Source organism: Triticum aestivum, chromosome 5B (genome assembly GCF_018294505.1).
Source record: "Triticum aestivum cultivar Chinese Spring chromosome 5B, IWGSC CS RefSeq v2.1, whole genome shotgun sequence".
In the NCBI taxonomy this organism is placed as follows: Eukaryota; Viridiplantae; Streptophyta; class Magnoliopsida; order Poales; family Poaceae; genus Triticum; species Triticum aestivum.
In genome coordinates this window covers 617414388-617428503 of record NC_057807.1, presented here as the reverse complement: position 1 = coordinate 617428503, position 14116 = coordinate 617414388, and the positions used below count along the sequence as shown (strand labels likewise).

Below are 14116 nucleotides of genomic sequence, written 5' to 3'. Positions count from 1 at the left end.
TTCAGAAAGAATCGCCCCCACTACCCATGGAGATCGAACTAAATTGAAAGAAGTCGTTAGGAGATTTATTCTGGGATTGGGACTACGATTACGGTGCTTAGATTTTACTATCTCGTACAGTAATTCTTACCTTGCTTATCTTGTCAGCTTTGTTCTCCTTCTCGCTGCCTTCCGCTTGGCCCTGCTACTCTGCCAGTGCTAGTAGGATGTGACCACGCGCTGAGCGGAGAGAGCTCGTGCAGCAGTACTAATCCAGCTCTCGAAGACTGAGTGTTTGTTTGTTACAGTAAAAAGAAACGGCCTTAGCATTTGTTGTTTCACTGTCTTCATGACACCCGAGGCCCCGTCCCCGTGAGCTGCTTTTTATTTGAGTTAATGCATTGTCTCTCAGCGCGGTCTTCTAGGATAATTAAGGAAGATACTTAAGCTGGAATATACAAGAGGAATAAAAAGAACCTGCGAATAAAAAGACGAAGATTTTGAAGGATAATAAGATTTCCATAGATAAAAATATTTTGGTATCGTTTGGAACAAAGGTTACAGGACTGTGTTTCGTTGGTAATTTAAGATGGGTCGGGTCTGTGCAGTAGCGTCGTTGATGAGCTGAACCTGCATATGCCTCCATTCCTTGTTCATTCCATTTTATTTTTCTGCTGGGGGACTGTCAATATTGGATGCTGGTAACTGTGGGCGTGGCATGGGGACGTGGTGGCGTGTCAATGCATGGTGGTGCACGTGGTGCTTGCATGCTGTCCTGTGTCCTGTATGTTGGCCATCTGGCAAGCTGCATGCTGCCGCGTGTCCTGGCGTGGCCATCTGGCAGCTGCATGCTGTTTGTCTCCAGTTGCTGGACGGTGGCGCTCTAGCGCTGGCTCCCTGCCACCAAGAAGAAAGCATTACTAGTCCACTGCCGTCAGGGAATCCGGCAACATCAGCATTCAGCAGCATGGCATCAATTTGGCATGCATTGTTTTCCAAACGACCACGAAGGAGCGGGTTCCACTATCATCACCACGTAACGAAATAAACCGCGATCACAAAAGCAGCATCCAGAGGTGCAACAGGAAACCAAAAGGCAGCTAAAACTACAAACAGAGGAGTTCCAGGCCTTGGCCTGCGAAGATAACAAACAAAATACAGAGGTAGATCGAGCACCACAACAGTTTCAAGTTTCTACCATACAATGTAACCCAGGCCTTATGATCGACACATAGGATCGCTCGTTTAACCCCAGAGCGCAAAAACAGCACTATGCATGCTCGGTTTAGACACCACGCCATATTTTTCCTTGGGCGATCAGGCGCCATCAAGGGCAACAAACATCATCTTCCACAGCTTCAGTTTTAGTGATGCGAAGCAACCTTGTGTCAGGATCACGCGCTCCATCCGTATGATGAGTAGGAGCCCCTCCCCGGAACGCCGCTTCCCGGTCAGCACCATTTTGGAGACCTGCCCGGTAAGTGGCATCGTTTGCGGCGGGGATGATATGTACCTCCATGGTTCTCTCATCTCTCAACAGTTGAAAGAGGCACATATCACCCATCTTCAGCTTGTTGTCTTCTACAAACCGTTTCCACCCATTTCCGAGCCTTTTATCGCAACTGTTTTCACGAAACCACACCGGCCACTCCTTGCCCATCACCTGAAGAGACAAGTGTCGCTTCTCTTTAAGATATGCCTTAGCATAGCGTTTTGGGAAAACCTGATTACAGTGAACAAAAGAGTTAGCATATAATGGCAATAAAATCTGTCAAATAACATGTTCAATCGCTTGCTAAATTTGTACTGTACGATATTAGGAAGCAATCTCCAATCTGTATTTAAATTCAGAGATAGTGACTGATTATGAATTTACATTATTAGATAGCGTTTTCATTAGTATTCCACAAGCAGTACTTTACTGTTTAAGCAGGCACCTACATGATCGAAAGAAAATGACTCACCAGAAAGAATCCTAAAACAACGTTGCACTTGCGCATCACGGCAACAAAGAATGGGATCTCTGGTTGTATGGATTGGACCTTCTGCTTCACCACTTCCTTCTGAGGTGAAGTTAGCCTACTCTTGTGGGTGGTAATATAACGACCCTTCAACTGCTCCTTCTGAAATGAAGATCGTACCTTCTTCCAGACGATGCAATCGGAACCAGTCACTTCACGTACTTCTTCAGAGGGGACATCATCTTCTGTGCAAAGAAAACGGAACAACTAAGTATTAGCTACAGAAATATGAGAATGATTTGCAAGGGAAGGTATATCTATAATTACTGATGACTCGCCGGAGGAAATACTTATCACAGTGTCGTTGTCTTGACATGACTTGTCCCTTTCCATTTGGAGGCGTGGTGACTCCATTGGCATGCCTTTCATTGTGCTAAATGACTGCGTTTGTATGGCACCCCTTTTCGTTGGTGGTGACTCTGGCAGTACCATTTGTATGGGCTGAGGATGAAAATTATAACTTTTCACAGTATCAGTAGCACTTGTGCACCTTTTTTGCACAGGAGGCGGAAAAGGATCCAGAAAAACTGATGATGCCTTCTCACAACCAAGTTCGTCAAACATTATGACATTAAACTGAGAGTTCCCATTGTATCTGAATACTATGGCGTCACCCATCTCTAGACCAAAGGTGTCGACGAATTTCCCCCATCCCACTGTAAGGACAAGCTTTTCATTGTTCTTGGCAACTCCAATTTCATAAATGCAACGATTTTGTGTTTCAAGTATCATCTCTCTTGGGAATTCGCCCTTGAAACACTGAACAAATCCTTCTGGGATGATCTGAAGAGGAACAATTAAATATATTTTTTGAAAAATGGACCGTAAACAGGATTAAAAAAAGATACTCTCTATAATCAAAGAAAATTTGTCCGTTCAATAAATCTGACTATATAACATACCAAGGGAAATATAGAAGACTACTATCATAGGAATGATGTGATGACAAAAGCATAGTATCTTTACTTTGAACTATGAGGAAACTTTTTGCAAACAAACATCTCTGAATGTGCTACCATACGCTGGATTCAATCCGTGCATCATTAATAAGAGACATGGTCAAAAATTGCAAAGACTACATATAATTTAATACAAATTACAAAGTAGAAATTTATTGGTCTTCAGGAAAACAACAAGATAACTGATAAAAGGGAGTGGTGCTGTATTTGAATATGAATTTACCATCTCATGTTGAAAATTGTCCATCATAAGCACCAAGAAAAATTTCTTCTCATCATCCAAGTTTGCGTAGTGATATTCAATCCGGCTTTTTCTTCTTTTCGGAGGCACTTCCATCTTTTGAGAATGCCTGCAGCGCAAAAGTCATTTGAAGTGAAATTTGGTACCAGGAAATAAAGACATGAATAATAAAGTCTAGTATTTCACCCGATTTCATGTGCCTCGTTACACCTGTCTTGGACCTGAGGCAAAAAAGGATCCAGAACAACTGAAAATGCTTTTTCAGGACCAAGCTTATCAAAGATCATTACACTAAACTGAGAGTTCCCTTTGTATCTGAATATTAAGGAATCATCCTCCTGTAGATCATAACTTTCAACAAATTGCCGCCAACCCACTGTAAGGACATGCTTTTCTTGGTTCTTGGCAACCACAATAGTGTGAGTGTAACCATTTCGAGTTTCTAGCTTGATCTCTCCTGGGATCTCTCCTTTGAAATGCGGCACAACATCTTTTGGGATTATCTGCAGACAGAAATCTTGATGCCAATATATTACCTTTATCAAAAAAATCTACAGAAAAATAGATTTTTTTTCGGATAGACAGTTTATGCGCAGATCCAAATGACACACTTGACCAAACTTGACCAGTATCTTAGTAACGGCGTACCGTCTTTGCCTTTCTCACACTTCACCAGTATCTTAATCTTAAGAAAAACAAGGGAAATGGCTCTGGATCTTACTTGCCGTCCAATTTTTGCAAACTAACTGAATTGATTATGTGATCTTACTTTAGATTTAGTCATCTTACTTGTGGTCCAATCTTTGTGATTCGCAGAAAAATAATGAATTGACTGTAATTCACAGAATCTAAGTATTTCTACAAATATCATTGGTCTTAAAAAAACACAGATATATAATAGGGTTACCGTCGCATCTTGGAAATCGCCCAATATAAGCACCAAGAAATACTGATTTTCATCATCCAAATTCTTGTAGTGTTGCTCATCCCGCAGCTTGCAGCTTTCAAAAGACGTGTCCATCCTTTTAGCAGTCCCTCTGCAGTGCAAAATTAATTAACAGTGATAGGTGGTAAAAGGACATGCTGTCATGAACAATAAGAAGACTTGTATTAAAATCGAAAAAAGAAGACTTGTGCTTGTACTCCCTGAATGTGGATTTACTTCACAGAGGGAGCACTCCTCGATGTAGATTTGGTACTTGATCCTTTCTTCATTTTTTTTTCAAGGTCACAAGCTATATATTAACCAAGTCCAAGCTTTAAAAGAGCAAATACACTTTGGTTCCTGGTTGTATATACACCCTATATGGGGATTTCTTTTTAATAATTAAACAAAAAGTCAAAATAGTTAAGAACTATTTTTAGAATAAACTTGACTTACGTTTGCACAAAAAAAACAAGGTTGACTTCATAGTGAAAAATACAAAAATTATTTGCTATTATATGTCACTATTCACACTATTTTGGCTAAAATTTTGTCTTTTTTGAAAAGAAGTCAAAGGGGAATTTTATTTTTGTGGAATTTTTCTCACGAGTATAATGAAAGGTCAAGTTTATTTTAAAACTATTTTCATAATTTTTAACTTTTCATTGAATTACTAAAAACAATTCCATATAGGGTGTAGATGTCCCATAGACTCTTGACGAATAATGGTAATAAGAGTACAAACGGCCCGAGGGGAATTTTCCATCCTCTCCCGACATGCACAAATTGATGTCTTGCCTTGAGCCTAGCTCGAAACAGCACCTGCTCCGAATCACCATAACCATGGAGTCATTGTAACTGCGGCTGGGAGGTAATTAAACCGGACGTTGCCAGGTGCCTCCATTGTATCTTCTGAACCAAAAAAAAAAAAGCATAACTAATCGATCGGAAGTTCAGAACAGGATTTGCCCATGGATTGGACAAGAAGAAGAGAAATCTCCATGAGACCACCCGATTTCTCTCGTCTGGCCGAGCTGAGATCATCCAGCTCTCCAACCTGACGCTGCTTACTAATGGAGAAAGGGATATGTGATGTTGGAACCAGAATCACGCCAAGACCCAATGCAAGGAAAGGATGGTGAAAATCCTCTGGGTTATTTACCACTAGCAGAGGAGGAACAGAGGAAACAGGCAGGGTTTTCACAAGGAATCAGCCCCCACTCCCAACACCGACAACTGTAAATCGAAAAAATCCACCCCGGGGAGTGGGAATACAATGCTTAGATTTTATCTCGCGATTCTTACCTTGCTTATCTTGTCACCTTGGTTCTCCTTCTCACTGCACTCCGATTGGCCTTGCTACTCTGCTTGTAGGATATGACCACGCGGTGAGCGAAGAGAGCTCCTCCAGCAGTACTAATCCAGCTCCCCAGGACCTCAGCATTCATGTAAAAGAACAGAAGACCTCAGCATTCGTTGTTTCACTGTCTTCACAACAACCGAAGCGTGGTCTTTTTAATTAGAACACGGTAGAAACTTGACGCTGTGTTCTATGACATCATGCACAGCACGAGTATATCATTGTAGTAAATCTGTAATAGGTGTCAATTGAAAGTATAGCACTCCGTCCGTATAACCGACTTCTGTTATATAAACACACCGATGCACGACGCAAAAGATTACACGAGACTGTGTTCGCGTTGGCAGTTTTATAGGTGGGTCGGATCTCTGTAGCGTCGTTGTTGACTGATGAGCTGAGCCTGCATGCCTCCGTTCCTGCAGGTTTGCTGGTAACTGCACACGTGGACGTGGTGGTCTGGTTGGTATCGGGGACGTGTAAATGCATGGTGGTGTACGTGGAGCCTGCATGCTGCCCTGTGTTCTGGCGTGGCCATCTGGCCTGGCTGCATGTTGCTGGACGGTGGCACTCCAGCTGATAAAGCGAGAACACCACCATGTCCATCCTGTACCCGAGTCCACGCGGCAGCGACTGAAGCCGACGCTACTGCAGAAACTGATGTTTCCTTCATTTTTTACCAGCCTCTCTGCTTCGTTCCGTGGGCTTTCTTTGGCTGTTTTTTCACGCTGGAAACCAAGTTAAATAAATTTACATGCTAATTCATAAACTATGCCGTACTAGTTTCAATGTGTCCTATGATGTTGCGTGGCATGTAAATGCATGGTGGTGTACGTGCTGCTTGCATGCTGTCGTGTGCCCTGTATGTTGGCCATCTGGCGCAGCTGCATGCAGCATGCTGTTTGTCTCCTGTTGCTGGACGGTGCCGCCGCTCTAGCGCGCCCAAACAACGAGGAAACGTTACCAGTCCACTGCTGTCAGGGAATTCGGCAACATCAGCATTCTGCAGCATGGCATATCGATCAATTCGGCATCCATCGTTTTCCATCACGATAAAGAAATAAACCGCGAGCACAAGAGCAGCATCAAGAGGTGCAACAGGAAACTAAAAGGCGGCTAAAACTACAGCCAGAGGAGTCCCAGGCCTGCCAAGATAACGAACAAAATACAGAGGTAGATAGGATAGCACCACAACAGTTTCAAGTTGCTACTACAATGTAACAGAGGCCAGATTTTTGCTTCAGCGATCAGGCACCATCAGGGCCAACAACATCATCCTCCATAGCTTCAGTTTTAGCGATGTGAAGCAACCTTGAGCCAGGATCACACGCTCCATCAGCACGATGAGCCGGAGCCCCTCTCCGGTCAGCGCCATTCTGGGGACCTGCCCGATAATTTGCTTGGATGATATAGACCTGCATGGTTCTCTCAGTGCTCAACAGTTTAAAGAGGCATATGTCATCCATCTCCAGCTTGGTGTCTTCTACAAACTGTTTCCGTCCAATCTTGAGCCTTTTACCGCCATTGTTTTCACAAAAGCGCACCGGCCACATCCCGATGCGGCCCGGCCGCTGAAGAGACTGCGGCTCCTCTCTGAGATATTTCTTAGCATAGTGTCTAGGAAAAGCCTGTTTACAGTTAACAAAAGAGTTAGTAGATAATGGCAAGAAAACTCTGTAAAATAACATGTTAAATTGCTTCCTAAATTTGTATGATAGTAGCAAACAGCCTGTATTTAAATTCAAAGATGACTGGTTATGAATTTACATTATCAGATAGTTTTTTCATTAATATTCCATAAGCAGCACTTTACAATTTACTCAGGCACCTACATGATTGGTGCAGAACACACATTAAAAAAAACTGGAACTAACCAGATAGAATTCTGCAACAACGTTGCACTTGCGCATCACAACAACGAAGATGGGGATCTCTGAGTATATGGATCGGACCATCCGCTTCACCGCTTCCTTCTGAGTTGAAGTCAATTTGGTCTTTTGGCCGGTAAAGTAACCATCCTTTAACTGCTGCTTCTGATTTGAAGATAGCCTGGCCTTCTTCTTCCTGACGTTGAAATCGGAACCAGGCACTTCAAGTACCCCATATTCTTCTTCAGGGGAGAAATAATTTCCTGTGCAAAGAGAACAGAACAACTAAATATCAGCTATACAAATATGAGAATGATTGGCAAGGGTACGGTGTTGTTGTCTTGACTCGCGGGCTGAGACCTGATGACTCGCGGGAGGAAACACTTATCACGGTGTTGTTGTCTTGACATGACTTGTCCATTTCCATTTGGAGGCGTGGTGACTCCATTGGCGTCCCTTTCCCAGTGCTAAATGGCTGCGTTTGTATGGCCTCAAGATGAAAATGAGAACTTTTCACATTATAAGTAGCACTTGTTCACCTTTCTTGCACAGGAGGCGGAGAAGGATCCACATAAACTGATGATACCTTCTCACAGCCAAGTTCATCAAAGATTATGACATTAAACCGAGAGTTCCCAATGTATCTGAATACTATGGTGTCACCCATCTCTAGACCAAAGGTCCCAACAAATTTCCCCCATCCCACTGTAAGGACAAGATTTCCATTGTTCTTGGCAACTCCAATTACGTAACTGCGGCAATTTTGTGTTTCAAGTATCATCTCTCTTGGGAATTCACCCTTGAAACGCTGAACAAACTCTTCTGGGATGATCTGGAGAGAAATAAGCAATATTTTTGTTTGAAAAATGGACTGTAAACAGGATTAAAAAAAATATACTCTCTATAATCAAAGCAAATTTGTCTGTTCAATATACCTGACATACCAAGGGAAATAAATAAGACTAGTATCATAGTAACAATGTGACTGTCAAAAGCATATCTTTACTTTAAACTATGAGGACTTTTTGTAAACAAACATCACTAAACGTGCTAACATGCTGGATTCAATCCAGGCATCAAATTAACATGAGACATGAACAAAAGTTGCAAAGAATACATATAGTTTGTGTATGTCTCTAAAGCCACTAGAGAGTACAAAAATAATTGGTATACAGAAAAACAACAGAGTAACTGATAAATGGGTGTTACTGTTTTTGAATATGAATTTACCATCTCATGTTGAAAATCGCCCATCATATGCACCGAGAAATATTTCTTCTCATCATCCAAGTTTGCATAGTGATATTCAGTCCGGCTCTTGCATCTTTCCCAAGGCACATCCATCTTTTTAGAAGACCTACAGTGCAAAATTTATTTCAAGTGAAATTTGGTACCAGGAAATGAAATGAAGCAGTGAATAATAAAGTCTAGTATTTAACCCGATTTCATGTGCCTCATTGCTCCTGTCTTGGACCGGATGCAAAAAAGGATCCAGAACAACCGATAATGCTTTTTCACGACCATGCTTATCAAAGATCATGACATTAAACTGACAGTTCCCTTTGTATCTGAACATTAAGGAATCACCAATCTGTAGATCATAGATTTCAACAAACTGTCGCCAACCCACCGTAAAGACAAGCTTTTCTTGGTTCTTGGCAACCACAATAGCGTGACTGTAACCATTTCGGGTTTCTAGCTTGATCTCTCCTGGAATCTCACCTTTGAAACGCCGCACAACTTCTTCTGGGATCATCTGCAGAAAGAAATCTTGATATCAATATATTACCTTTGTCTTTCGTCTGAACTCTGTAAGAATGGTTTTTAAAATCGGAAGGGGGGCAAGCCCTTCTTTGATCAAAAAAAAAATATAAAAAAATATTACCTTTATCAAAAAAAATCTGCAGAAAATAGAATATTTTCGGATGGAAAGTCTATGTGCAAGATCCAAATGACACTAGTTATAATGGAGGTATGTCGTATTTGCCTCTCTTAGACTCTTACCTGACCAGTATCTTAATCTTAGAAACAACAAGGATAATGACTGTGGATCTTACTTGTTTTTAGAAAAGGAGGATGACCCCGGCCTCTGCATCTGGAAGATGCATACGGCCACTTTATTGATTATTCACGATGACCATACAAAGTATTACACCAATGTGCCTGAATCCACCATCTTGGCAACATATGCCACTACTCCTATCCAATATGATGAAAGAGAGCTAGCCGGGCCACTACCCAGACCACTCACGTAATCCTAACATCAATAGCCGGAAGCCGAAACACATTCAGAAGCCCCAGCCGAGCCACATACCTGGTCTGGGGCATAATCCGGTCAGACGCACTCGTGTGTCGTCGCCGCCATCTTCCACAGGTCCGTCTTCAGATCAAATTGAGGCATCTACCATGTCTGGCCACTCCGCCATTGACGCCACCATGACGCCAAACAGCAACCTCCTCCTGCGCGAGTCCATCTCCGTGCATCGGACGTCGAGCCTCCACAGCGCCACGCCGCCGACATCCGCCGCCATCAATGAGTGAGATGGAGCACCGCTCCACCCTCCCCCCAGCCAACGCTTACTCCAAAACGGCACCCCCAGGAGAACCTGGACGCGTCGGAGGAAAAGCGGAGGCTTGGGCGAAGAAGGGCACGCCGTCAGCAGCTGTTACCCACCCCAAACAGCGCCCGCCACCACCCAGCCCTCAAGGCGGCGCCTTCAAGAAGGTCACGGCGCCAAAGACGCCGCCGCCGCCCACCGGAGTTAGGTTTTCACCCGAGAAGCTAGGTGGTGGGGAGTGGAAGGGCAGACCTTGACAGACGTCTCCATGAAGAAATCGGCGCCCGCAGGCGTCGTCGTCGTCGCGGCCGGCCGTAGCCGACCCGGGTTTCCCCCGATCTGGATCCCGACCACCAAAATCGCATCATTGGGAGGCCCTTAGGCGGCAGCATAGGGAGGGGAGGCGAGGGGTGCGGCGGCGGCGCTATGGGGCGTCACCACCACGCCAGATCCCTTCCTCGCCGCCAACAGCAGCCGGCGGGCCAGATCGGGCGCGGACCAAATCTGGCGCCTAAGCACCCGCACGCCTACGCCGCAGCCACGGCCGGCCAAGCTCCAGGCCACGCCACTCCACCCACCCAGAGAAGGAGAAGCGCGAGACGAAGCAGAGGGCCGCCGGGGAGCGCCGCGACGGCCGCAGCGCCGGAGGCCGAGCCTTCCCCACCTGGAGCGGTCGCCGTCGTGGAACGACGCCGCGCGCGCGAGCGGGAAGCCCCGCCGCCGCCGTCCGCCGCGCGGGCTTCGCCCGGCGGTTTCCTCCGGCGGCGGCGCGGCAGAGGAGCCGGGGAGAGGGGGTGGCGGCGCGGCGGGCTAGGGTTCCCCCGAGTCGCCTGGGAGGCGACGCGGGGGTCGTTCTGGATTTCTATGCGGGGGTCGTTCTGGATCTTACTTGTAATTGCCCAAAAAAACTATGTGGAAATTCGTGTGGATCTTACTTGTAATTGCCCAAAAAAAACTATGTGGAAATTCGTGTAAACTAACTGAATAATTTGCCCATCGAAGGAATTGACTGCAACACAGAATTTAAAGTAGTACATAGTACTAGAAACATCATTGGTCTTAGAAAAACACATAAAGGTAATAGGGTTACCATCGCATCTTCGAAATCACCCAACATAAGCACCAAGAAATACTTCCTTTCATCATCCAAATGCTTGTAGTATTGCTCATCCTGCAGCTTGGAGCTTCCAAAAGTCGTGCCCATCCTTTTAGCAGCCCCGCTGCAGTGCAAAATTAATTTATAGTGATAGGTGGTAAGAGGACATTAAATCATGAAGAATAAGAATACTTTTACTTGACCCTATTTCATGTACTCCTCAATGTGAATTTGGAACTTTTATTCTTCTTAACTTTTTCATAGGGCACAAGCTATATATTAACCAAGTCCAAGCTTTACAAGAACACTCCTTGATAAAGACTAAGACTACAAACGGCCCGAGGGGAATTTGTCATCCTATCCCAACCTGCATATATTGATAGCTTGCCTTGAGCCTGGCTCGATACAACTCCCGCTCCTAATCACCGTAGCCTTGGAGTCATTGTAACTGCAGTCGGGAAGTAACCGGACGTTGCCAAGGGACAACAACAACGACAATATGAGGCGCGAGCAATCAACCTGGAGAAAAAGGCAAAGACAGGACAAGCAGACCCAATCCCACATCAATGCCGAAAACACCGCCGCAGGATCTTATTGACGAGACCACTGAAGCCACCACGAACCAAGGCATAACCGCATAAGCATTGTTGTTTGACAACCCTCCCCCACAACCCGACGGATCGGATCTGTGAAGAATAATATTCACGCGCCATGCGGCGATGCTAGAACCAGCTTCACCGCAACGTGGAGGGGCCGGAGTTACTTATTCCACCGCACCGACGCCTCCATTGCCCGAACAAACGAGGAGGAGATCTGTGCGGTGGCTAGGGTTTGCTTAGGGGGAGGTCTATTCTTTCTTAGTTAAGAAAAATGAACTTTGATTCAAACCATAACTAATCGATGAGAGGAGGATTAGAGATGGATTGGACAAAAGAAAATGAAGATTTCTCCAGGAGCCCGATTTCTCTCGTCTGGCGGAGCTGAGCTCGCCCCAGCTCGCCATCCTCACGCTGCGTCCTATCCTCGTCCCCATGGCCCGTGGGGGCGGGGCCTCCCCTCTGCCAACTGACGGCTCGACGTGGTGACCTGCAGAAACCCCCGATGCTCGTTACGCCGCCGGCACTGACCACCCCGCCGGCGGCCGATTCTGCGGCGTGTCGAATAGCTCCCTCGACCTCACCGAGAGCGCGTGCAGTGCAGACACCACCCAAGAAATCATGTGGGTTATTTAGCACTAGCAGAGGAACAGAGGAAACAGGCAGGGTTTTCACAAGGAATCAGCCCCCACCCCCATCGGCAACTGTAAATCGAAAGAAAGAAGCCACCCCGGGGAGTTATTCTGGGATTGGGTTTCATCTAGAGAGCGCGTGGGCGTGGCCACCATGGCCGCCGCGCTGGCCACCGGCATGCGCATGCATCACAACCTTGCCGTCACCCTCCCCCATCCCATCTCTCCACGCACAACTGTACTACTTGTATTGACCATGTTACTAATAAAGGGAAATGCGATGTCGCATCCAGAATCATCCGAGTTACTGCTATTTAGCACTACTAGTAGTAAAGAAACAGAAGAAAGAGGATTTTCATAAAGAATCACCCCCACCCGCAATCCCCCCCAGTCGCCAACTGAATCGAAAGAAGCCACCCCGGAGAGTTATTCTGGGATTGGGAATACGATTACGATGCTTAGATTGCATCTCGTGATTCTTACCTTGCTTATCCTGCCGCCTTTGTTCCCCTCCTCGCTGCCTTTCCGCTGGCCTCTGCTAGCTACTCTGCTACTCGTAGTATCTGACGACGTTGAGCGGAGAGAGCTCGTCCAGCTCCTCTCTCAAGACCTGAGCATAATTGCTGTTTCACTGTCTTCACAACAACGGATGCCCATTGGCCTGAAATAACTCACCCTCACTAACATTTTAATTGACTAAGTTTAACCGGTACAAAAATGCAGGGCACATATATAATTATCATTTTATTAGCGAGCTAGCAGGACGAGACCATGGTGGTGTAGCGTGCTCTCCCACGAGCCTGCGCTATGCTAGCTGGTTTCAGACCTATGGACTAGGGGCTCAGGTAAAGGTGTGCTGTCAAATCGTGGCATGGCTTCTCTCTCTAAATTAAGTACGTACTCCAACTAGGAGTAGGAAAAATGCATGTATGGCAGACGTGGTGGAAGTCCCAGCCAAACCTTTTTCTGGAGGACGCACTTCTTGCTTTGGTTCGCTAGTTTTCCGCTGTACATAGTGGGCGTTCAGCTCAACCTTCCTCCAGCGGACACGGCTCCTCTGCCCTGCGCTAGGTGACGTTGGGCCGCTGACATGTGGGCCAGGTTTCCCACAGGCCCACATGTCAGTGGTAAAATGGCAGGCTGCCGAACGGTAGAGGATCCTCGTGCTCCTCCAGCTGACACTTGTTAGGCCATCTCCATTGCACGACCCATCTGGTCAGGTTTTGTCCGTATGGGATAAAACATAAACATGCACCCAACGGACATACCCAAACGGACAGGCACGTCCGTTCGCGTTTGTTTTTGTCCGGCTCAACCTCAAATTCAGACCAAACTTGAGCCATGAATGCTCCCGAATGAACAGAAAACGGACGTTCTCCTCGTCCCTTTCGTCCGCTCCTGTCCGCCCGTGCCTTCTCTCTGGCCCACGAACCAGCGACTCACGGAGCAACCGCGCCGCCGCAGCACGGGGTAGGGCGGGTCCGGTGCGCTCGGGCTGGGTGGCCGTGTGCGGGGCGGGACGATGTGGCGAGCGCGGAGCGGGGCGGGGCCGGCGAGCACGGGCGCGGCTCGGGGCAGCGCGGGCGGTGCGGCGCAGGCGAGCGGGCGCGGGCACGGCACAGGCGCACGTGGGCGGTGCGGCGCAGGTGAGTGCGGGGCGGGGCGGGGCCGGCGAGCGTGGGCGCGGCGCAGGGGCCAGCCCGGCGCGGCGTGCTCGGGGACGGGGCGGGGCCGGCGCGCTCGGTCGCGGGCAGGGCCAGGCAAGAGCGCGGGCGTGCAGCGGGCAGGGCGGGGCGCGCGCAGCGTGGCGCGCCCACGCACGGTGCAGCCATGAGCACCACGGCCAGGGGCGAGCGCGGCTCAGCGCGGCCTGGGGCGAGGCGG

At 47.0% G+C, this 14116-nt stretch overlaps 1 protein-coding gene and 1 pseudogene across 1 annotated transcript; both read right to left on the bottom strand.

Moving 5' to 3' along the window:
• Window positions 1-1003: 1003 nt before the first annotated feature.
• Window positions 1004-5788, bottom strand: LOC123117194 (putative B3 domain-containing protein Os08g0325100). The gene is made up of 7 exons (XM_044538014.1): window positions 5431-5788; window positions 4108-4237; window positions 3387-3703; window positions 3183-3309; window positions 2291-2783; window positions 1944-2185; window positions 1004-1702 (listed from the first exon to the last, which is right to left on the bottom strand). Exons 2-7 carry the CDS (start codon window positions 4219-4221, stop codon window positions 1307-1309), a joined length of 1689 nt encoding a protein of 562 aa, XP_044393949.1. The 5' UTR covers window positions 4222-4237; window positions 5431-5788; the 3' UTR covers window positions 1004-1306.
• Window positions 5789-6569: 781 nt separating this feature from the next.
• Window positions 6570-12615, bottom strand: LOC123113673 (putative B3 domain-containing protein Os08g0325100; annotated as a pseudogene).
• Between the last annotated feature and the right edge of the window lie 1501 nt (window positions 12616-14116).